Source organism: Manacus candei, unplaced genomic scaffold (assembly GCF_025592945.1).
Source record: "Manacus candei isolate 608988 ecotype Guabito, Panama unplaced genomic scaffold, ASM2559294v1 h1tg000067l, whole genome shotgun sequence".
In the NCBI taxonomy this organism is placed as follows: Eukaryota; Metazoa; Chordata; class Aves; order Passeriformes; family Pipridae; genus Manacus; species Manacus candei.
In genome coordinates this window covers 11,022,980-11,045,181 of record NW_026138115.1, presented here as the reverse complement: position 1 = coordinate 11,045,181, position 22,202 = coordinate 11,022,980, and the positions used below count along the sequence as shown (strand labels likewise).

At 51.5% G+C, this 22,202-nt stretch overlaps 1 protein-coding gene across 6 annotated transcripts in view; it reads right to left on the bottom strand.

Annotated features, from left to right (window-relative positions):
• Positions 1-22,202, bottom strand: part of LTBP2 (latent transforming growth factor beta binding protein 2) — a 72,289-nt gene that overhangs the window by 13,204 nt on the left and 36,883 nt on the right. For 2 of the 6 annotated variants that reach the window (XM_051806477.1, XM_051806473.1), the window contains exons 8-20: positions 20,811-20,913; positions 11,912-11,986; positions 8,004-8,126; positions 7,376-7,540; positions 6,312-6,542; positions 5,739-5,770; positions 3,971-4,010; positions 3,476-3,571; positions 2,278-2,403; positions 1,965-2,093; positions 1,439-1,558; positions 617-736; positions 288-410 (exon numbers count right to left, since the gene is read on the bottom strand). In XM_051806477.1, coding sequence (XP_051662437.1) covers positions 288-410; positions 617-736; positions 1,439-1,558; positions 1,965-2,093; positions 2,278-2,403; positions 3,476-3,571; positions 3,971-4,010; positions 5,739-5,770; positions 6,312-6,542; positions 7,376-7,540; positions 8,004-8,126; positions 11,912-11,986; positions 20,811-20,913 — 1,483 coding nt within the window. The remainder of the gene's footprint in view (positions 1-287; positions 411-616; positions 737-1,438; positions 1,559-1,964; positions 2,094-2,277; positions 2,404-3,475; positions 3,572-3,970; positions 4,011-5,738; positions 5,771-6,311; positions 6,543-7,375; positions 7,541-8,003; positions 8,127-11,911; positions 11,987-20,810; positions 20,914-22,202) is intronic. The other 4 variants (XM_051806474.1, XM_051806475.1, XM_051806476.1 and 1 more) reach the window with 4 other exon arrangements.

Genomic DNA, 22,202 nt, shown 5'->3' with positions numbered 1-22,202 from the left:
ATAGCATAGCCGGTGTCACAAGCCATGCAGGAGTAGGAACCCTTAGTGTTGAGGCAAAATCCAGAAGTGCCTGGGCTGTGCACTCATCTATGTCTGCATAAGCACATGAGGGAGAGTGAGATGAGTAGAAAAGATGCAGAGCAACCATGACCAGGGGCACATGTGTTGGGGTAACCAGCCAGCACGGTGGCCAGGACTCAGGCAGAGCCAAGTGCTCAGGAAGAGTCTAGGGAAATCTCTGGACTGTGTGACACTTCAGAGTGTCTGCACTTATGGCTCCCTGGTACCTTGGCAGCTTTTCCCATCAGGTGCCACCTTGTAGCCCCGGTAGCAGGAACAGCGGAAGGAGCCATCCAGGTTGACACACCGTCCATGAGTACAAGTCCCCTCCACAAGACACTCGTCCGTATCTGTGTGACACAGCAGAAGACAACATGGTATGGGAGGGTGCTTGCATTCCCTACCAAGCAAGCCATGAGGACATGATGCCCTGGCCACGCAGGCTGGCCTCCTGCAGGAGAAGGGTGCTGCCTGTGCATCTGCTCCTTTAGAGGCTTGCAGGAAGCACTGCTGTGGGGGGCAAGGATGCTTCCCAGAGGCAACCCAAGTTTCTTACCAATACATCTCCCGTTCCTGGGCTGGTAGCCATCCCCACAGCTGATACACTTGTAGGATCCCAGAGTATTGACACATCTCGCACTGGGGCAAGAGCTGTGATCTGCACACTCGTTGACATCTGCCAAGAAACACACTCCTCTCAGGCTCCCAAAGATAAACAGTGCAGCGTTCTCCAGTGTATCCTCTCCAGCTGGATCCCCAGACTTCCCCTCCAGGGCACAGCGATGCCCAATAGGAGCAGAGATGAGTTTGCTGGGGCTTAGGCAACACTTTCTATGGCCCCACTTATCACTCAGGATCCTACGCCCATGCCTGAGGGCTGACATAAGCCAGCAGCACAACTCACTGCCGAAGGATGTTGTCAAGGCCAGGAATGTGCATGGGCAGAGAAAGGGATCAGAGAACATCTGTGCAGGGCTGTTTCATCACAGCCTTTCATAACTATGATTAGGATGCAACCTCCAACTCAGGAAGTCCTTAAGGCAAGTGCTTTCTGGAGGCCGTTCAGGGGAAGGGAGGGGGGGAGCAGCAATCTGTGCATGCCCTGTTTCCTGTACTGCCTCCTGAAATAGCCTCCCACTCTATGATGGAAATGAGCTATTAAAAAAGGGGAATCTTTGATCAGGCACATCCCTCTACCCAGGAGAGCCTGTTCCTTCTGCAGTCAGAGGAGAGGACAGGCAGCCCTTGGGGAGTTGGCAGACCAACATGGGGGTGTCCTACCTCCCTTCCAGGAGGAGGCACCGAGTGATGAGGAAATGAAGTGTTCATGCAGAGGGTGGGTTGGAGGGGCAGGGGAACAGGGGGCAGCAAGCTTCACCTTCACACTGTCCTCTGGGGCTCATGGCAAAGCCCTCCTTGCACTGGCAGTGGTAGGAACCAGGGGTGTTGATGCATCGCTGTCCTCGGCAGATAGAAGGCTGCTCACATTCATCTCGGTCTGGCAATAGACAGGGAGACAGCCCTGAGTCTTCCCCCTCCAACCTCAGGATGGCTGGGTGCAAGTGAGGACCTGCTCCACCTGCATATGGCTCTACCCAAGGGACCAGTGCCAGGACTCTCCTCCATCCCTCATCTGCCCTAGCACTTCCTTGCCACAAAGCAGTGATCAGAGTTGGCATCACAGACTCTTGCCCAGATCATCATGGGCAAGGTCCTGTCCCTGAGCAAGCAGGAGAAGGTAATCCCCATGGATCAAGCTGTCCATGGACAGCTGTGGGAAGGGAGGGTGTGCAGGTGGGCATTTTTGTGTGCACACATATGTGTGTGCACATTCATGACAGAGCATGAGAGAACAGAGAAGCTCTGGGGAGGTGGCAGCCTTGTGCCAGGTGGACACCACTTACCTTTACAGCTCTGCTTGCCCTCCGAGACAGCCAGGGTGTACCCAGAGTAACAAAGGCAGAAATAGGAGCCCACACTATTGATGCAGCGACCTCTTCCAGCACAAGAGTCTTTCAGACACTCATCTTCATCTGTGCCCAGGCAGGGAAGGAAGACAGGTAGTCACCACCTTCAGCTGACTGCCAGCCCCCTGCCAGCCCTGCAGTGCACCAGGTGGGCAGGGGCTCAGCAGAGCTGCCAGAAAACCTTCCCCCAAGAGCCTGAAGGACTGAATAGTCTGTTGAGGCCCAGCTGGCAGAACAGGTGACAACCTACCAATGCAGCGGAGGCGGCTGGGGTCCAAGGTGTAGCCAGGGTGGCACGAACAGCTGTATCCCTCTGGAGTGAGAACACAAGTACCAGCTCCACAGGAGAGGGGTGAAGAGGCACAGCCGCTGACCCCTGGGAGGAGAGAGCATGGAGTTGGGGGCAGCACCAAAAGGTGCACAGAGTTTAGTGTCTGCTTTTTGTCCCCAGTACTGTGCCAGGAGCCTGCTTTTCCCCCTTCTTGGAGAGCAACGCTGAGCCTGCTCATCTGCTTCTTCAGGCAGCCTGTACCTGCAGGGCTGCACAGGAGACACAGCAGACCCTACCACCTCCTACAGCTACTCTGGGCTGAGCCCAGCTGGGATGACCAGTCCCCTGTACTGCACACCTGTACCTTGGCCCCAAATAAGGGTGGTGAGGAAGCCTGCAGCCCCATGCCTTGGCAGCAGAGCCTGGCACCTGTGATGGGGCTCCTTTGGGGTGACAGCAGAGACCTCCTTCCCTGCATCACCCTGCTAAGCAGAGCACGGACGGTAGTGGGAGGGGAGCGGGGCACCACACACCCTTCGGAATCGAGCCAGCCAGGGTTGGGGGGGTAGCCCAACCCCAAACAAAAGGCTATTGAGGAAGATGCATTCCTCAGCAAGGTGCCTCCGCCAGGCCTGCTCCCCAAGGTGCTCCAGCCCCCGGCGCAGGGCAGGGGCCACACTCCCAGACACTTGAGCAACCGTGGAACAACAGCGCCCTTGTTTCCGGCGCAGTAAACAAGCCGCCCCGGGAGCCACATGCCTCCCCGTGTGCTCCCCCTTCCCGATGAGTCAGCTCACGCCACGGGGGGCACGGGGCCAAAGCCACCCGAGCGGGCGTGTGATCCATCCCCGCTCGGCAGGCACTGCTGCGCGGGCAAGGGAGCTGCAGACAGGGAAGGGCTCAGAGAGCCAAACACCTTACTTCCCATACAGGATCACTCTTTTGTCTCCCCATGGCCGGCCAGCTTTCCCTGCCTGGCAGCAGGTGAGACCAGACTGGGACAACACCCCAGGGTGGTAGGGCAGGGACTCTTCTTTGGGAATTCAAAGGGGGGGGCATGGGAAGACAAGCAGACTGGTGAAGGGAGAGGGCCCCTGGGCAGAGCTTAGGACATCATTTCCCTGTAGTACCAGGCAAAGAGAGGCAGGAAATGCCCAAGAGTGGTGGACACACACACCTGAGCCCTGTGCTGGCACCTGTGTTGGAGCAGCAGCATCCCAGGTGGTGATGGGGCCAGGCTGGGGAGGACCATGCCAGAACTCCTCTTCCTCTGCTGTGGAAGGAGAAGAGAGGTGAGGCGAACAGGCAGAGGTGCATGCCCAAGGTTCACCTGTGCTGGGTGGCCCTGCAACCATAGCCCCAAAAAAGCTCACGGGAAGGGGATGCAGGGTGGTTGCAGCAACACTATCACCTTATTATTTAACACAGTCTCCTCCACCTTGCAGGATATTCATCACCTCCCCACATTCCTACATCTCCACATCAGCCAGCCACCCCAGTGTGACAGGGGTTCTCTGCACTGCCCCACAGCCAGCCCAGCCAGGAGCCCATCCTGCCCACTGGGGGCTTCTATGCAGAGGAGGCAGTTCCCAGTCTCCCCACTCTCCTCCCTTCTCACTGCCCTGTTCTCTTCCCCACAAGCACCCTGCCCTCCCACCAGCCTGGCACTCACCTCTGTGTGTGTCAGGCTCTGCAGTGGCATCAGCAGTGCCCTGAGGGACAGAAATATAGGACTGCCTCAATTCTCATGCATGAAACAGGGATGCAGCATCCCTGAGACATTTTCCCACCCACCTCCTGGCTCCTCTTGTTCCCTAAGAGACCATCCTGGGAGGAGAAGCGTCACGGCTAGGTGCAGCTGGCAGGGCCACTCTGTCCTGAGCACATCATCCTGGGCAAAATACAGCTCCAGGCCATGCCTGGGGGCTGCCCACAGAGAGGCCAAGCCAGCAAACTATACAGGTGAGACCCAAGGCACTGCTACCAGGTAGGTACCTCCCCAAGGTGACCAAGAAGGTCATCCAGGTATGGTAAATACTGTCACTGTCACTGTCAGCTCTGGGGTGCTGAGGACAGCTGCTGCTGAGGACAGCTGCTACTTCTGCCTGCCTCAAGAGTGCTGCCTACTAGAAAGGTGCTTGGTGCTAGAACCTTTTTCTCAGCATCCCCCCCTGGCAAACCTATGGCTGACAAAGGAAATGCTGGAGCACAACCTGAGTCTCTGCTCCAGGGAGCTTTCCACAATGGATGAACAAAACCAGCAGCTGAGCAACATGAATTCCAGACTAACTCTGTTTCACATTTGGAAGTTTTGGTTCAAATTTCTGCTCTGTCTTGAGATTTCTCACATGCACATGGCAAGTCACTTCATGTCTATGAAGCAGCAACAATGGCAGTGCTATGCTCTCTTTCATAGGGGCTAAAAGTATGTTCTGAGGGATAAGCTGCTATAGCAAGAGGACACAGAGATGCTCAGGAGAGATATGGCTGAACCTCTACTGACAGTAGGGATCAAGAAGCACACATTTTTTAAGTGCGACTCACAATAAAGAAAGCCAGTTCTAGAAGAGGCTGGCAGAAAATCAGTCCCCAGGCTGCTCCCATCAGACAAGGTGAATACAGACAAGCCAGTGCAAGAGACTCCTGCCCCGACTGCTTCCCTGATGTTTCTGCTGCACTCACCCCAGCACAGGGAGACCTGCCTGTGAGCTGGGCTTGAGCACAACACTGGGCTCAATGAGAGGAGCATGTCCCAGCAGACTGCAGCAGTTACCCTTATCCTGCTACCCTATCAGCCCTACAGCCAGGCCAGGCTGACAGCAGGGAGTGAGTGCCCAAACCTCAGCTGTGTAAGTACAGCTGATATTCATGGAAGCCAGTAAAAGCAGGGCAAACTTGAATTTGTAGCACAGACTAGAATTTCAAAGCAAAATTCTTCTTGGTGTCCTTTTATAGTGGGCTGGATCCTTTCTGTAATTCACCCTTTTGCTCTTTAGGACTGAGTCCATCGTGGATAAACTCTCCTGTCTAGAGCTTCAAACCCTGTGATATGCAGTGTAGAACTGGCTACAGTCATGTTTAACTCACACACCTGCCTGGTCGAACAGTAAGAGAATGTGAGCAGGAACAGAATCATAGAACAGTTTGGGTTGAAAGGAACTTTAAGGACCATCTAGTTCCATGCCCCTGCCATGAGCAGGGACGCCTCCCACTAGATCAGGTTGCTCAAAGCCTCATCCAATTTGGTCTTGAAAACTTCCAGGGATGGGGCATCCACCACTTCTCTGGGCACCCTGTTCCAGCAGCTCACCATCCTCACAGTAAATGAATTTCTTCCTAATATCTAATCTAGTTCTACCCTCTCTTGGTTTATTTTTATGACACTCTGCTTCCTGCCCATCAAGCTACCATTGGATGTACCCAGGTGTAGCAAGACATACCTTACTCACCTGCATGGCAGGAGAAATTTCACCTGGAAAGGGAAAGAGTGCATGGTAAGTAGAGACAAGGCAGATAGGTGTCTTTCTCAAACCCTGGCTGTCCTAACTTCACCCCACCTCTGTGACCCTGCCATTCAGTCCCTCATGCTCCTCCACAAGGCCTTGTTCCCAAAGCCAACACACCTGGACTCCTGGCACTGGGTAGAACCCAGGAGCTTCCACTCCAGCAAGTACTGGCACAAGCATTTGGCCATACTGCCTTCCAGCTGAGCTGGACAAAAGCTCAGGGACTGGAGTGCAGGGCTTGCCATGCAGACCTGAGGTCCTAGTGGAGGCAGCCTGGCCACTCAGCACCAACTGCAAAGATGCAGTTGCAGGAGTCTGAAACACTCAACCTTCTCTCCAAAGGCTTGAAGACATGGTGCCTTATGCCTTAGGAATGCTATAGTCATATAGATATAGAAAGTCTTTATCAACCAGAAATCCATCTGTAGTCTATGACAGGACCTGAGAATTTTTCAACCCTTGCTAAAGGCCCAGATGGAGCTGTTTAAGCAGTAGACCTCACACTACCCTGTCTTGCTGAGGTGCCAGGGTAGGGGAATGCCTCCAGGATGCTCCCACGCAGGCTGTCCTGCAGTTGCTGTCTCCTTGCTGTCCAATCTAAAGTCCAGTTGCTGTTTTCCCCTTGCTCTTCCAAGCTAAAGGGCAGCTCTTCAGCCTCTGCCTTCCTCATTGACAGTCGGATATCAGAGCTGGAGTAGGTGTAGCCATGTCCTGCTGGGCAAATCTCCTTGAAGGCCTCTGTAAAGGAAAATAAAATCAAAACTTTAGAGGTCAGAGGTTAGAAGGAAGAGACTGTGGTAGGGATCACCTGGCTTACCACACCCAGACATGATAGTGGTACAGTGGAATAAAGGAGTGAAAATGGACAGGCATGTATGTGAATGCAGGTGCCAGTTTCCCCTATCCTATCATTTCCTGCAATTTCTAAGGGTTAAATCCTTACTGAAACACATCTGGACCGCAGTGGGTGGATACTTCAAGCAGAAGGAATGCGCTCACAGAGCAGGGTGGGTTTCTAATAGGCATTCCCAGACCCCAAAAACTAAATCTCTTCCCATGGTAAGTACTGCTAGGAAGGGATCATGCCACAGGAAGGTCCAAGCTGAGCAAGGGAGAAGATAAAAGTGAACCCAGGGTACCTCTAGGCTGAGCGCTTTGCACGTCACTCAAGATATTCTGCACAAACCACCTGAAAATTTTTCTGATCCCTGAGGATTTTGGTGCTTTACCCTCCACTCGACCTCATGCTGAGATAAACCGAACTCATCTTCACTTGGCTTTCTTCCCAGTAGAAGATGTATGAGAGAAAAGAGCTGTCGAATAAAGCTAGGCACAGACATGGCTGTGCTCTCCCTCTGGCACAGCCACTCCCTCTGGAGTGGTTTTCCATCAGGGATTTCTGTATCTTCCCAGTATTATCAGGTCTGCATCCTGGGTACTGCATCCTGCTGTACCCATCTCACAGACAGCATTTGCACTGCTCAGCTCTGGGTCCTGCAGCTGTCTGTGTTCAGGCAAACCCAGACCGCAGTCTAACCAAAGGAGGCAAAGCCAATGCAGGTACGTCTCACCTGAGCCAGGCATAGGGCATTCCTCGCAGTTCTCCCCCCAGCCCTTGCCGACACGGCTGCAGCAGCAGATCTGCTGGGTGATGCGGTGGGAGAGGGGAAGGGTGCACACGCCTCCGGCTGCTGAGCGGTAACACAGCCCCTGCTCCATCGACACTGCTTTGTCCGCTGAAACACAACAGCAGTGTCAGTGCCAGAGGTTAAGCTCTGTGCTCTCCAAAGAAAGAATGGGGGGAACACCTCTCCCTCCTGCCCCTTTCTCTGCCTGTGCCTCCCATCCTGCTCGAGGGCTGCCCTGACTTCTCTCCAGAACAACCCCTGGCCATCAACCATCAGGCCTTTCACCCAGCAGTGTCAGCCCCAAGTAAATCCAGCTCCTATGGGAGTTCTCTCATCCCAGGAGGGTGTGTCCTCCACTACCACACCACAGGCACATTCCCTCCAGCCACTGCAGGGACCATGTGAAGTCCATAGAGAAGGATAACGCAAGATTGGTACCCATTCTGCACACAAGTGCAGAACAGCACAACTCAACTACATTTGCAGATGTGAAGCACACTGCAGCATCCACTCAGCCATGGTTTCCCGCTCAGGTCCCTTCCCAAACTGGTGAGTTCCCTGGAGCACTTACAGATGCAATGGCTACGGGATGGGTCTAGCATGCTGCCAGGCTTGCAGGTGCAACGAAAGCTGCCGCGGGTGTTCACACACTCGGCATCTTTGCACAGGCCCTGCATCAAGCACTCGTTGATATCTGTGGAGAGGAGAGAGCTTTGTGAGATGTGAGGAAGCTGAGGATGAACTAAACCCCCTCCCTAAGCAGTGCCTCCCATTCAGGTGCTGCAGACCAAGGGGGTCTCAGCTGGGCTGGTGTCTAAGGCAGCCTCTGCACCAAACAGCATGGTGGGGACCTCTGTGGTGACAGTAGTCCCACATCTGCAGTGCAGAGCTTGCTCACTGCAGCTGCAGGAGTGGCTTGTAGATGACTGCTCTGCTTCATGGTCTTTGTGGAAAACATACGTGGCCCCTACGGTGAACCACCCTGTTAGGGTCATTTGTACGGCCATCATGGCTGTTGTTTGCAAGCCAGGAATGATGAGTCCTGTTCTTTCTCCTGATTTCTGGTCCTGCTTGTATGGAGCCATCATCCATGGATGATCCTTGTTAAGAAACTCAGTGCCAGCATGCAGGGAGAGCAGTGACTGATCCCATCCAGAGGGAGAAGGATGTTGGCTAGGCTGTGGCTCACTGCATCTTCTTCTAGGAACAGGTTGAGCAAGTAGGAAGTTGCCAAGCTCAAGACCTGCCTCAAGCTCTGCCACTGACCCTGATTCAGCATGCATCAGACACAGTCTTTGGGAAGGAAGGTGGGTTTATCCCAGGGAAACACCATTAGGCTCACTCATTTGGCCTGCAGTAAAGACTTTCCTTCAGCACATGTAGGAACGTATGAGCTAAGCCAGAGAAGACAGAGATTGGCAAAAGGTACATAAACGGGAGCTGAGGGCAATTTTCAGGTGGAGAGTGAAGAAGAAGCCCTCCTCATGAACTGATGTAGCATTAAATCTTCACTAAACAGCTTGGCCCAGAAAAGTAAAATGCTGATGAACTGTGCTGTGTCAGGAGGCACAAGCAGTGCAGGAAGAGTCGAACGAGAGCACAGAGTGGCAGGAGTGGGATGAACCTCAACACTGCTCTGGGACAAACCACAGGAACACATACTACAAGCTAAGAGGTGGGAGGAGGCAGTGGGAGGGACCTGGGCACGCTCACTGCTCACAGGACAGCTGTGAGCTGCCAAGATGTGACACTAGGCAGCATCATGCCAAACATTTTCCAAAGACACAGGGCAGTCCCAATGGCAGTGAACAAGGCCCTGGTGACCTCAGGTGCCCTGAGAGCACACAGTGGTGCTCTAGAGACTGGCTGAAGATGGAAGAGGTGGAAGACACAGGAACAGCTTTCCCAGCACTACCTTATTCCTCAGAGTCAAAGCATCACTGCTTGGTGGAAAGAGGATGTCTCAGCCAGCTATGACAGCTGAAGTTCAGACTTACTGACCTGAGAAGTCCTCCTCAGTCCTGTGCTCTTAAACTCCCTCATTCATCCCACCAGCTGCCCCATACACATTTGAGACATATAAGGGCCAAGAAGACCAAGCCAGAGGCTAAGTCAGTGAGAAGTATCAACGCTACAGGAATCTGCAGCAGGCCAGGGAGGAGTAGGATTTGGCTGCACAATGCAGTGGTTTCCTGCTCTGTACCAAGCACAGGACAGAGTTCCTGAGAACAACCAGTGGCCAGACCCCAAATAAGCTGGGAACTCCACTCAGAGAAGACACTAGGGCTCTCCAGAGGAGCCTCACAGCTCATCCCTGTCACTCCCCAGCATGGTCAGAGTGTTATGTTGTTTCGACACACCAACTGGACAAAGCGGTTGTCTCCATATAAGCAAAGGGCTTGAAGGGATTGGAGTAATGAGCGCACAAAACAAACAAGCACCAAGGGCTAGGTTTTATAGGCTTAATTCAAAACAGGGCCACATCCCAGCCTTAGTCTAACCCCATCTATTCTGCTGTCAGAAAAGGACCCACCCACAGTGGAAGTTCCCACTGGGAACAGAAGCAGTCAGGTGCACTCAGAACTATGCACTCCTACCCCCTGCAGCATGCCAGGGTCAGGGCTAGCCCACAAGAAGAGGCCTCAGGGACCCCAAAGTGAGATCTGTATGCTCTTTCAGCTGCTTCTTCCCACCCTGCACAAGCCAGTGTTCCTCAGAAAAAGTCATACTGAGTCAGGCAGCCTGTGGTGGAAAGGTTCAGGCTGGTTTACCCTGGTACTTGGTGAGCAGAAAGGACCCCAGTCAGCAACAGATACCAAATATATATATGGACTCCAAGGACATATGGATGTATGGACACCGAGGTGCCAGTGTGTGGTCCACATTATCCCTTCCAGTTCCATTCTTCCTGCTGGTTCCAGCAGCACTGAGAGGTTCCCTGGCTGGATCTGCCAGGCACTCTCAACTCAGACTCCTTGCAGCCTTGTTCCTGCCCAATGGGATGCAGCAAGAAAAGGAAAGGAAAGAAGATCCTGCAGAGATGAACCATTTCTTCCTCTGCTGGAAGGCACCAAAGACAACCCTCTCTGTCCATACTGAACAGAAGAAAGTGGGCTTCTGCCAGGGCCATCCTCCAGTCAACAGTACTTTGACAACAGCCTGCAAAGCCAGGTAGTTTCCCCTCCTACCTGGCCTGGCAAAAGGCCTGTGTAGCCTCTCCTACATCTATCAGCCCAAATGCTCCCTCTGGGCCCTGAAGTGAGGTACTGGGCTTCCTGGCAGACATCCCACTGCAACAGCAGAGACAGGAAAAATCCTGAAGGCAGTAGTGTCTGCAGAACAGTACTTATCCAGCCCAGCTTACGAAGGAGCACACAGAGGCACGAATTCCTGGTTCATGCTTTTTCCAGTGGAAAAACATCTTCCTACCCAAATCTGTACTGCCATCTCCCTCTGCTCCTCTGAGCTTCTCCCTGCTCCAGAAGGGGCACAAATCCAGAGCAGGCACTTCAGGTCTCTGCTTGCTGACACGAGTCTCTCCAGCTGCTCTGCTCCTCCAATTTGATGTCTCCTAGTAGCTCCTCATAACACATGTAGCACTGTCTGTGGCCACATAAAGGGATGAGATCTGAGCACCAAGGAGAACAGATGTTGTTGTGTTGTCGAAAGTTCTCCCCTAGGACAATGTGGGGAGGTTGAATCATTAATTAAGTAAGCATGGTGGAAAGTCCCAGCTAAAAGAGATGAGTCACTGGATTGCCAGCCCTGGGTTTGCACGGCCAGGGACCTGGCTCCCTGCTGCATTTGAGAGATGACACCTCTCAATTTATCACGAATCAGAAGAAGAGAACCACAAAATTATTCTTCAGTCAGAGCATGGAAAAACACAAGCAGTGTGGATCCAAGAGATGCCAAATAAACATGAACCAGAGAGCAAAGCGGAAAGATGGTGCCTTCCTCATATGGAACTGAGGGACCATGGAAGGGAGAAATGGATCAATCCTGGCAGCATGGGGCAGGCAAGGCAGCCTTGCAGCATGGACTAATGACACACTCAGAATAGAAAGAATTGCTTTTATGGCACTCACCCACTTGTAAATGAACAACTGGACAAGCTGACAACCTTCACAAATATTTTTAGGCAAGAGAATTTCTGTTGCTTCAGACCACAGAAGAAGTGTTTTTACACTCATACTTAGCAGAGCACAAACATGAGTCCTTACTGCAGTAGTAGGGCTTAACAGGTGAGTTTTTTTGTGCTGGCGCAGCTATGTGCTGACTGTGTTTATCAGCTGAGTCATGTAATCCAGTGATACCTGATTTTCTTTCACTCCTGACGAAAGGACAGAGATTTTTACAAGCCATGTTTTTGCAGATCTATATCAGGGAGTTAGATAATTGTATTTTACTTGTGTAGATAATTACAACTCTGACAGGGGATGTGGGAAGGAGAGAGAGAGATGAAAGCAGCATCCTTACCTTGGCAGTGGCTCTGGTTCAGCCTCTTATATCCTTGGGGACATTCCACCTGCCCATTCTCAATCACAGGGCGTGCTGGGAAGAAAAGCAAACAGTGTGGGACATTGGCAGTAGAACCAGCCACCAGCATCCTCCCTTCTCTCTGCCCTCCTTGCAGAGGGGAAAAAGTCTGCCCTAGGTCTGCCTCTGATGACTCCCAGGGCAGAGGGAAAGGTGGGAGCAGCCACATTTCTCATGCAGTGTCTTATGCTGCTTGACAAGTGCCAACCTGTTGACCCAGAGGTGCTGTCTCTACTTTATATCTATCACTGTCTCACTTCAGCTACTTCTAGGTTAGCCCGGATAGCCAGGTGGCACATGACAAGGAGGATCAGAGTGAAAGGAATGGCTGAGGTAATTGAGAAGCTGCTGAAATAATAGCTCACAGCCTGTTTATTATATTTCCCCCTTTTTCTGCTGCATGTGATTTCCTGCCCCAATCCCTCTTGTCAAAGAAAAATTCAAATTGCTGCTTAAAATAGTTTTGTGGGTTTCAAAATGGCCTATAACACACACAATTAAATCTCTCCAAAATTTTTAAAGGCAAGTAAAATGTGACCCATAAATTCCAAGGAAGTAAAATTTAGGCACTGTACTTTGGAGCAAGGAAAAGGGAGTCCAGGAGTGGATGAGTTGGGAAGTGAGTAAGCATGGGGTGGGGTAGGAAGAAGGGTGCCTTGTCTAAGCTTGGGATTTTCCCAGGGTGGGGTTTCTTCTCCGTTTTCCAGATCTTACACTTGGGAACAAGACGTGCATGCAACCGCTAAGTGACTGTCCCTCTGTATTCCCACCACTCTTAATTCCTCCTGCCCAGCATCAGTAGCTCACTCCCTGGTGTCATACGTGGAAAGGCCTCCATGGCAACAGTCATACTGAGGGTCTGGCAGATTCCTAATGCATTGCAGCTTTCAAGAACCAGGGGCAAATTGAGACCATCCTTACAGCAGGAAATGGTTGGTAAGTGTCACAGGTGACAGCGGGTCTGTCAGCACCTTGGCACATACTGACGAAGCAATAGATGTTGACCAGATCAAAGTGTACCCCTGAGATGGACTGAAAGAGAGGACTGAAAATGGAGGCCCTGATCCTGACAACATACTGATGCATCCTGAAGAAGCTGTCCTGTGGGAACAGAGAACACTGTCTCATGAGAACAGGAGCACTGTCTCATGAGAACAAGGACCTGTTTTGAACGAGAGTGGTTGGGAAGAACATCAACATGAGAGAAAAATAAGAGCAAGTGCTCGGGACTGTTGTGGGAAAGAACTGGGTTGTTTTGAGAAAGAGCAAACTTTTTGTGAGAAAGTAGAGTTTAGAAAATGCACCTATTAGCTGTAAGAATTCTGGTGTGAAAGTTTGAACTGTCCTATCCGTGTGCATTACGTGTGTTCAAAAACTGTACTTAAGGGGCTGCGCAGCAGCCCCGGGTGGCTGTCCCTGCTTTTTCCTTGGAATAAACTTTGCTGGAACCTTTTTCGTGTCGCTTTGGCCGTTCCGACATTATCAGCGACAGGTAAGAGCCTGCAAAGTTTAAGTACACAAACAACACTCTGGGGGCAGAGAACAGGTATGTCCATAACTCTTTGTCCTCGACACTTGAACCTTATAAAGCAATTTAAAGCCATTCTAGGACAGTTCTTGAAAGGCAAACGTTAGGGACCAGCCTCCTAGGATAAAGGCACTTAGGAAATAAAAGACATGAGAACAAGCTATTACCAGCCTGTACCAGGAAGAAGAACAGAAAGCCTGGGTTCCTCAAGTACATTAAATGAAGCTATAAGGTTCTCTGTATGCAGATTGACCCTTAGTGACTGAACAAATGACAAAGACCAAAAAAAATCTATTTATCCCCTTTAACAGTTCAATCATGAATTGTAAGCTAACAAATATCTGGATGTTAGGGACAAAGGAGCTACTGGCGATACTGGGAATCGCTGGGCACATTTCTAGCCCTCTGAGAAGGTAAAAGCAACCTCTGGCTTATGGGCTTCAAGCTCAGCACCCTGGTGGGATTCCAGGTACTCACACACCACAGCCTGTGGGCTCGAGGCTGCCGACAGGCATTAACTGTGCTTGGAAGCATCTGCCAACCTCAGCACAGTGTGATAACAGATGCTCAAATGAAGCAGCATTGTTATGTGTGAGCTCTCTGAGAGGAAGCCAAGCATGCTGGAGATCAAACAGTGATGACATGTGTCAGAGCTGTGCTCCCTCTCTGAAAAGCCTTTGCGGAGAAACAGATACTGCAGCATCCCTCCACCAGATGCTGCCAGGAAGAGATCAAGGCAGAAAATGCCAGTGGTGGGTGGGTGAGTGTGCAGGTCTGTGCCACCTCAGCACTCATATGACTCCAGTTTGCAGAAACCTGCAATTTACTACTTCAGCAAATCACTTGTGAAGCTATGGACAAATGCCTTAACTTTGCAAAGAAACCCATGTTCCCTGCAAAGAATAACTGGAATGTAATGTGAGCAGATCTCTCTGTACCAAGGGGAACTAAGACATTTCTCAAGTAGTGGATGGAGGCTGCTCTCTTTCTGTCAGGACCTGGCCACAAGGGAAGACAGGGTGTGGCTACAGGAGGGTGTAAGCTATTAACTCTCAGCTCTGTACTTGGTTTCTTGAGTAGAGGACCACTTCCTTCCACAAGCTCTGATGTTACTGAACTACACTAGAGATGGCTAAAACTGCCTGAAAGAAACAACCTAGGACACCTGAGTTTCCTGCAAAGGCGATCAACATCCAACCTTCTCTCATGCAATTGGCAGGAGTGACAGACTGACTTAGGAGGTTATTCCTCTGGAACCCAGCAGAGGGAAAAAGCTGATCTGATGATCAGAGAGGATAGAAATCTGTCAACATTCAGAGATGGGGGTCCCAGACTCCTGTATCTGTCTGTCTGTCTACACTCTCTCCAGGAAGGGTTCTCCCAGAGCCTGAGGCTAGGGATGGAGCAGCTGAGCTGCATCTGTCAGGCAGAGGGACTTCAGGCTTGCTGAGGGCAGGGAATCCTGGTTTCTGATTGAAGGTCATTGATTGGTGATTGAAGGTGATTTCAGAGCCGTGCCTCCGGGGTACTTCAGCCCTGTGGGTGCTGTGCCAAAGCAATGTGCTCACCAGGTACTTGCACATAGGGACTGCCTCTCCATTCTCCTCATTGCTCCCTCCAGCTCTTCTACCACCCACTGATACTTTCTGCAAGCTCTGCAGGCACTGGGCATCCCTGTCAGGGCCAGGCTTGCACAAAGGAACGTGCATGCAACATGCTCACAAACTCAGGAAGGAGGTGGGTGAGAAGCATCTACAGTCCAGGACTTCCACCAGCACCTTTGTTCCTAGCTAGAAAAATACTCAAGCAGAGCATAATAGGAGGGAAACGAATGCATGGAAATTGAGCAGAGGGATTTTGTAGCCTAGCCGGATGACCTTTAAGCAGCTAGGCTAGTTTTGCATCATTTCCCAGGAGAAAAGGTTTTACCCCAGAGTCCAGGCTCCCCAAACACTGTTTGAAGAAGCTCAGGGTGATGGTGCAGTGGAAAACTTCTACTAGTGGTGGTAACCACAACAGAGTGAAGTGAGCCAATGTTTGTAGGATGAGATAATACATTCATTAGTCCAGCCAATATCACTTTGTTAAAAGGGGAAGAGGCAAACCTGCAGTCAGATGAGAAGTGAGGAAATGCCCAGCTGCTGAAAGCCCATTTTTTTCAACTCTTTCCATCTATCATACTAAAGTCATTTGCAATACAAAACTAAGCCCTCTAGTTCTACTCGTGGTCAGTAAAGATCTTCACAGTGAAAAAGATGCTTGAAGGAAAAAGATTCTGGTAATTCCTAATTGCCTTTCGATGTTTCAACGGAGAGATCCTCATTCTGCTCCCACAGTGGCTTCCAGCTGGGACAAGATACCTCTGTACCTAAAAACCCCCACTGTTGCAACAACGTGCTGCTGTATGCTGATACCACAATGCTACACATGAATGATGAGCAAAACAAGCACTGTGCAGAACAAGGCAGTCCTGAAAATGCTGTGCTTTCCCAGGTTAAGCATTGCTCTCTGTGGTACTGGCACAACCTTGCAGAAGTTTCAACTTCTTTTGCCACCTCCAGGCCTTCTTTACCGTCCTGGACAGACTCCCGGTGGTACATGGTAACAGTGGCAAAACCAACCCCCTCCATAGCCTCCTTCCCATATTTCCAGGGTTTTTTCCCTGTATCCTCCCCAGTCTGTTCACAGGAGCAGACCAAGGGGTTGATTTTCAAGGGGCTTCCTGTGGCTGTTTCAATGCCTGCAGGCACAGCGCAGGGGAGCGTGCAGCTTGCAGAGCCACTCGGTACTTCTGATGATGACAGCTCCATGGTTAAGCTGCCACCCCTCTCACAGTGGGAGGTCCGTTTGGGGTGTGCTGCGGATGCCAAGCCAGACATTGCAAGATCCAACTTTCCAGTGAAATTCAAACTTTTCTCCAGGACAAAAAACTTGAAAAAACATGAGGAGTGGGAATAAAAACAAAACAATAGCCTTCAAAGACTTGTTTCTTAATGCAGTTAAAACCCATAAGCAGGAAGAGAGAAAGCAGTGCAGGAAGATCTGCACTGAGCAACACCAGTGGGTGCACAGCCCAGCCCATGCTCAGACTGACTGTAGCTGGAAATAGGGGGCCAGGAGCACTGAAAAATCAGGACCTGGAAGATACAGGTTTACTCCTGCACCCAGAAAGTCTCCCAAACCTGAAGAGAAAGGTGAGACTTGTAGCTTTTGGGCAGTACTGGAGACAGTGTTCATCACTGGTTTGGGCTTCTCTTGCAGTGCTGCTGGTTGCCGAGGTGTATAGTCTCACGGTAAGGGAGGAGGTAGAAGAGCAGGACTGTGAACCCCTCTGGGCAGAACTCTCTGCTACTAGTTTCCTTTATCCCCATGTGCCTGAGAAGGGCCAAGCCTTCAGGGACACCAGTGTCCAAATCCACACCTGCCACAGGGTCTGTGTCGACCTGCAGCTCTCATCTTGCTGGGTTTAGTTTCCATGGACCATCTCTTATCCTTGTTCCAACATATTCTTCTCCACAGACCACTGTATACCCCAAAATAATGCATGGTCTGGCAGGCAAGCAGGAGTAGCTCTGCCCGGCAGTGTGCCTGCTACTAGCCCCACATCCTGAGCTTGCTACAGGACAGGATTTTACTTCAGTGCAGGTTTCTCACCAGCACTGCTTAAACACACTGCTGGTCCCTGAGCTTCCTTCCAGACACATCCAAGTGTCTCTACTTCAGCTGCTTCCTCAGCCTCCAATTCCCCTTTCCTACTATCACCCTTCTCCAAGTTTTACTTTCCAGCTCCAATTTGCTCCTATCATTCTGTTCTAGCCTTTCAGTGTGTGCTCCACTGCTTCCTCCAAGAAATAAAGCCGTGTGAGGGTCATTGGATGTCTCCATTTGATTTATTCTATCTTGCAACACAACACATTTCATCCAGCCAGCTCTAACCACAGCTGAAGGACTGCAGCCTCACGACAGTATGCAGGTGTCCTGCCACCCTCCAGGGCCTTGCCTCTGGCTCATCTCTTTCTTTCATGGGTTGGATGACAGCCTTTGCTCCAGCAGCTCAAGGAGCAAGCTCTTGGTTCTCCCCCTTCTCCCAAGGCTGTCTCTGACATATCCTGGGGTTCCTATCTTCATCTGTCACTTGCATGAGCAACAGCAACTCCCAGAGACTTCTACTATAGCCTGCTTGAACATCCATCTCTGTACCCACTTCTCTAAAGAGACTGAACAGCATACACCCTCCCCAGCAGCAAACCACACAGCCTGAGCAGGGCCTAAGGAAATCTCTGAGACTAAAGTAACACTCACTACAGAGACCCCTGGCCAGGTCAACCCTCAGTTTTTAACTCAGCTTTTAACATGGTCCCATTAGGATGCAACAAAGCATTTGAGTGCCTTGGCTTTTCTGATGCTGAGCAAAACACAAAAAATAGTGAGGATTGGTCATGGTAAGTTTGCTCAGACAGAAGCCTGCCTCCTATTCTTCTTCTCTGATATCTTTCCACACACAAACATGTACCAAACATGAAAGCTGCAGACGATGGAGACATCTGGACGAATCCAGACTCTACTAACAATCACTGTCTCGGGCAGACAGTCAATCCAAACAAGTTCCCCATTTGTCTAGCTCTTGCCTGGCTGCACTTCTGTACATTTGTAAGTGTTTACACTGAACTAGCTTCTGCCATTTCTGTCTCTAGTTGCTGTAATTAAATTCCCAGTGCTGTCAAGTCTGCTCTGGTGCACGCCTCCCTGGGACTACACAAAAGAGCAAGGAGTTCTCTCTGAAGATCACAGTGCTAAGAAAGCTGGAAACATCCCCTGGACATGTTATCTCTGTGCACGAGACACTGAACTACAGCCCAGTGACTGAGTGAGCACAACACAGGTCAGCAAGACCAGAAGACAGAAGGAATGTGAGCATCGGATGTAGTCTACAGGCAGGAAGTATGTGGAGTGATGCCTTCATGCTGGCGTGGAACTGGAAGCCCTGGCAGACAAGGCACAAGGCAATGAGAGGTAACAGTGCTCAGTGGATCTGTTAAAGAAGTAAGATCACTGAGAAAGGACTGTTTCCCTGACTCCGCTCTGGGGCCAGATATCTTGTGTGTGAAGATGCCTTTCTTTGGCATGCCATCCACCTGGGCTTCCCACTCCACAGCAGCTGGGCTCTCTTAGGCTGCCTCCATCAGGTGTCTGCCTTACAACTCCCTGCACTTGCATTGTGTGGTCTCCTGCATGGGGGGGTGGTTATGGGGCCGTCAGTCAGAGGTAGCTGAAGGAGGAAGATACTTGCACATGATTAAAACAGTATGAAAACGGCCCCTTTAACTAGCCTGAATTCCTAACAAAATCCAGCAAGAGCCATTAGGTCTCCAATGAGGAACTTTTATCACCCAAAGCCAGAGGGACTGAAAATGGGATTTTCTTGTGGCAGAGGAATACAGAAGACCCACAGGGATACATTTTTCATACATCCATGAAATTAATCTGAAAAAAAAAGCCAGACAAGCATCTGTCCATTCAATGAAGACCAGCAGTGACAACTTGCCTTGAGTTTCAACTGCTGCTGGGACACAAGGCATGTGTTGAGCTGTGAAAGTGGGCCCTGCTGGTAGCTAGGAGCCATTTCTTAAGTGCATTTGCTCTACTGGCTGGCTGATTGCAAGGAGGACATGGGGGTATTTTGTGCCTGTTTTCACATTTTAGAAGCCCATGATTAGACACATTTTGAAACTCTAAGTCCAGCAGAGCAAATCACTACTGCAGCTCTGGCTACTGAGTGATACCTTGCATCCTGGCACGGAGAAGGAGAAAGAAGGTACAGAGTTTTTGCAGCCACCTGCAGCTTAACTGAAGTATTAAGTGGCCCCTCTGCTTTCTAATGGTGAGATCACAGAGAGGGTGAGAAACAGGGACACTGCTGTGGGATGGGGAAGAGAAAGCCATGAGTGGGGGTGTGAAGTTGAAGGACAAAGAAGAGGGGGCTAAAGCCTATGTGGGGCATCTCCTTGTCTGTGCTGAACCTGCAAACCCCATGGTCACCCCCATACCACATGTGCCCAGGGCTCCTTTGGGGTTGGCACATGGGGGAGGGCAGGCAAGCAGTAGCATGGCCAAGGCCACAGCAGAGCCATGTAGCACAAGAAGATGACACCAATCAGAGCCCCCCAGATCTGGACTGGGTTCCAGGATGCTGACAACCTCGTCTGTGATTGCAAGGAATTTGGCTCCAGCCAGCCCTCCCCTGGCTGAGGAGGAACTGAACTGAGAGAGGATAATGAGACACAAATTCAGCTCTTGGGAATGTGTGTGTAACTGAGCAGGACAACCTCTGGGTGAAGCTAGAAGTTGCCAATGCCACACTTGCTTGCACAAAACTTATCACCTTGGATACCTACACTCTACTCAGGAGTCAAAAGTCTCCCAAACCATAGGGTTTGTTTTCTTTAGTCCTTTGCTCCAGTGAATGGATGTGATTAGGCAGCCAGGCAGCAATGAAAGAGGGCAGCCAGGCAGGCAGGGGAGAGGTGAGCAGCTCCCTGTCCATGTTACACTGGACAAGTATGCCCTGTCCCGCACCAGACCCAGTCAGCGCTGGATGCCGTACCCACTGTGCCCACAGGGCTGTCTCCCCTCCATCCAGGAGTCCTTCTACACAGCCTTTCTCCCACAACATGGGATAGGGCCACAGCACAAGAGCCTGTGCCAGTCATGAAGCACTCCAAGCAGAGCGGCTGAGGAATCCCCGTCTCATGCTGGATCAGTCCATCCGGCTCCCAAGTGCAGCAGAAACAGAGCTGGACGCCTGTGCCCCTGGAACGGACCCCGGGTGCACTCCTGCCAATTGTTTGATGTAGTGTTATTTCCAGAGTCCCTGCCAAGCCCGTGTCGGGCCCAGAGCAAGCCCGTAACTCTATAGGGCCAAGTCTGCAACCTCCTCCTCCAACCTAGAACTGCACCTCCTAAAATCACGGCTGCTTTTTTCAAGTTTCTTCCTCTGAGTGGGGCTAGCATGGTGGGAACCATCAGCCACAGTGGGGTTTTGCAGGGGTGGTTTAGGTAGAAAGCACTGAGTCTGGGCTCAGCACCCAAACCAGAGCACTGCTCCTTGCTGGTCTGGGGCAGCAGCCAGCATGGCTCTGCACTCACCAGGGACACGATGCCCATGCCCAAGGGCCTTGGGCCAAGGAGAGCCATGCAGGTGGGACCCGCAGCTCTGCTCCCTGCCTCTGCTGCAGGAGGCAGCAGGACCATTTTTGGTCATTGAGGATATGGGCTATCTCTCATGCTGTCCCGGCCAGCAGCAGTACTCACCTGGCCGGGGGGGACAGGCCAGGCACTGGTCTGCACCCCAAAAGAGCCCCACGCTACCGCAGCAGTCCTCCAGCTTGGTCAGCCCTGGCAGGGGGTTGGTGCACTGTGGAGAGAGGAGCAGATCAGGCTTCTGTGGGATGCAGAGGAAACATGCGCCTGTCCACTGCAGCCAGCTGGTGCAGTAGCAGCAGAGCTAGCGTGAGGGACAACTGTTTGGGGTCAGAGGCTGGCATGGCCCTCTCACTACAGCTCCCCACTGGGATACAGTGGGACCAAGGATGCGGATTAAGACAGTAAAAAGTTGTGCTGACAGGAACTCCTTTGACTGCACTCATCAGAGGGGAAGGTGATACCAAACAGAGCAGAGATGAACCAGAGATGGTATCACTCGAGGGATCAGCCCTGTGCCTGGCTGATTAGCCAGTGAAATGGGTGCACCACTTAAGCCTGGCAGGGAGCTCGCTGTCAGGCACTTTCCTCTGCTGAATAAGTTTCTTTTCCCCCGCCCTCGGCAAGGCCCTCTGGATTACAGGCTTCCCCATTAGAGCGGAGCCGCTGGGCCCACAAGCTGGAGCTGGCCCTCCTCCAGCCACACGTGGCCGCCTGCCCAGCACTCGCATACCGATCGGCTCGGCTGTGGCTGAGAGGGGAGAGGCAAGCGCTCCCCGCGGAACTCTTCACCCTCTCCCAGGCACGGCATCACCTCAGCTGAGTGCGGTGTGAGCTCAGCAAGAGTACCCCCTGCCGACCCCAGAGCATCTCCCACAGCCTCTCTGTGGCATTCACGAGCATCTCTGTGCATCATCGTCGTCATCATCTGCTCCCATGGTCACAGAGCTGCTGTATCCCCACAGAGAGCAGGGCTTTTCCAGCCTCAGGGTCTGATATAATTTATTTTTGCACTAGAAAATGGCTTAAGAACACTTCCTGCTAGAAACTACTTGGATGGGAGTGACTGAAAGATGAGGTGGGAACTGGGAGCAGCCCCCCAGAAAAGGCTGGGGAGCAGTGGGGACAGTGCTGAGTCCCCAGCTGCCAGGCCTGGGGGGTCTCGCTGAGCACGAGCTGCTGTGGGGAAGCTCACAGGTGTTCCTGTGGGTGCCAAAAACCTCCAATGCTTTTCCAGTGACGCAAGAGAAACATATGGGGAAAGACAAAATAAGAAACTATGATGATTGTGGTACAGGGGTGAGAAAGTCCCTCACGTGCACTTGCTTCCCAAGCCCCGATCAAGCTGCCCAGGAAGGCGTCGTTCCATGGAAATCAGACTTCCATTTATCGTCTGAGAGGGAAAGGAATTTTCCTATGTTTTATACGTTTCCTACAATAATCACAGAGCATGGCAGCGAATGTTGCTATAAATAGGGCACTCCTTTCAAACCAGACTGTGTG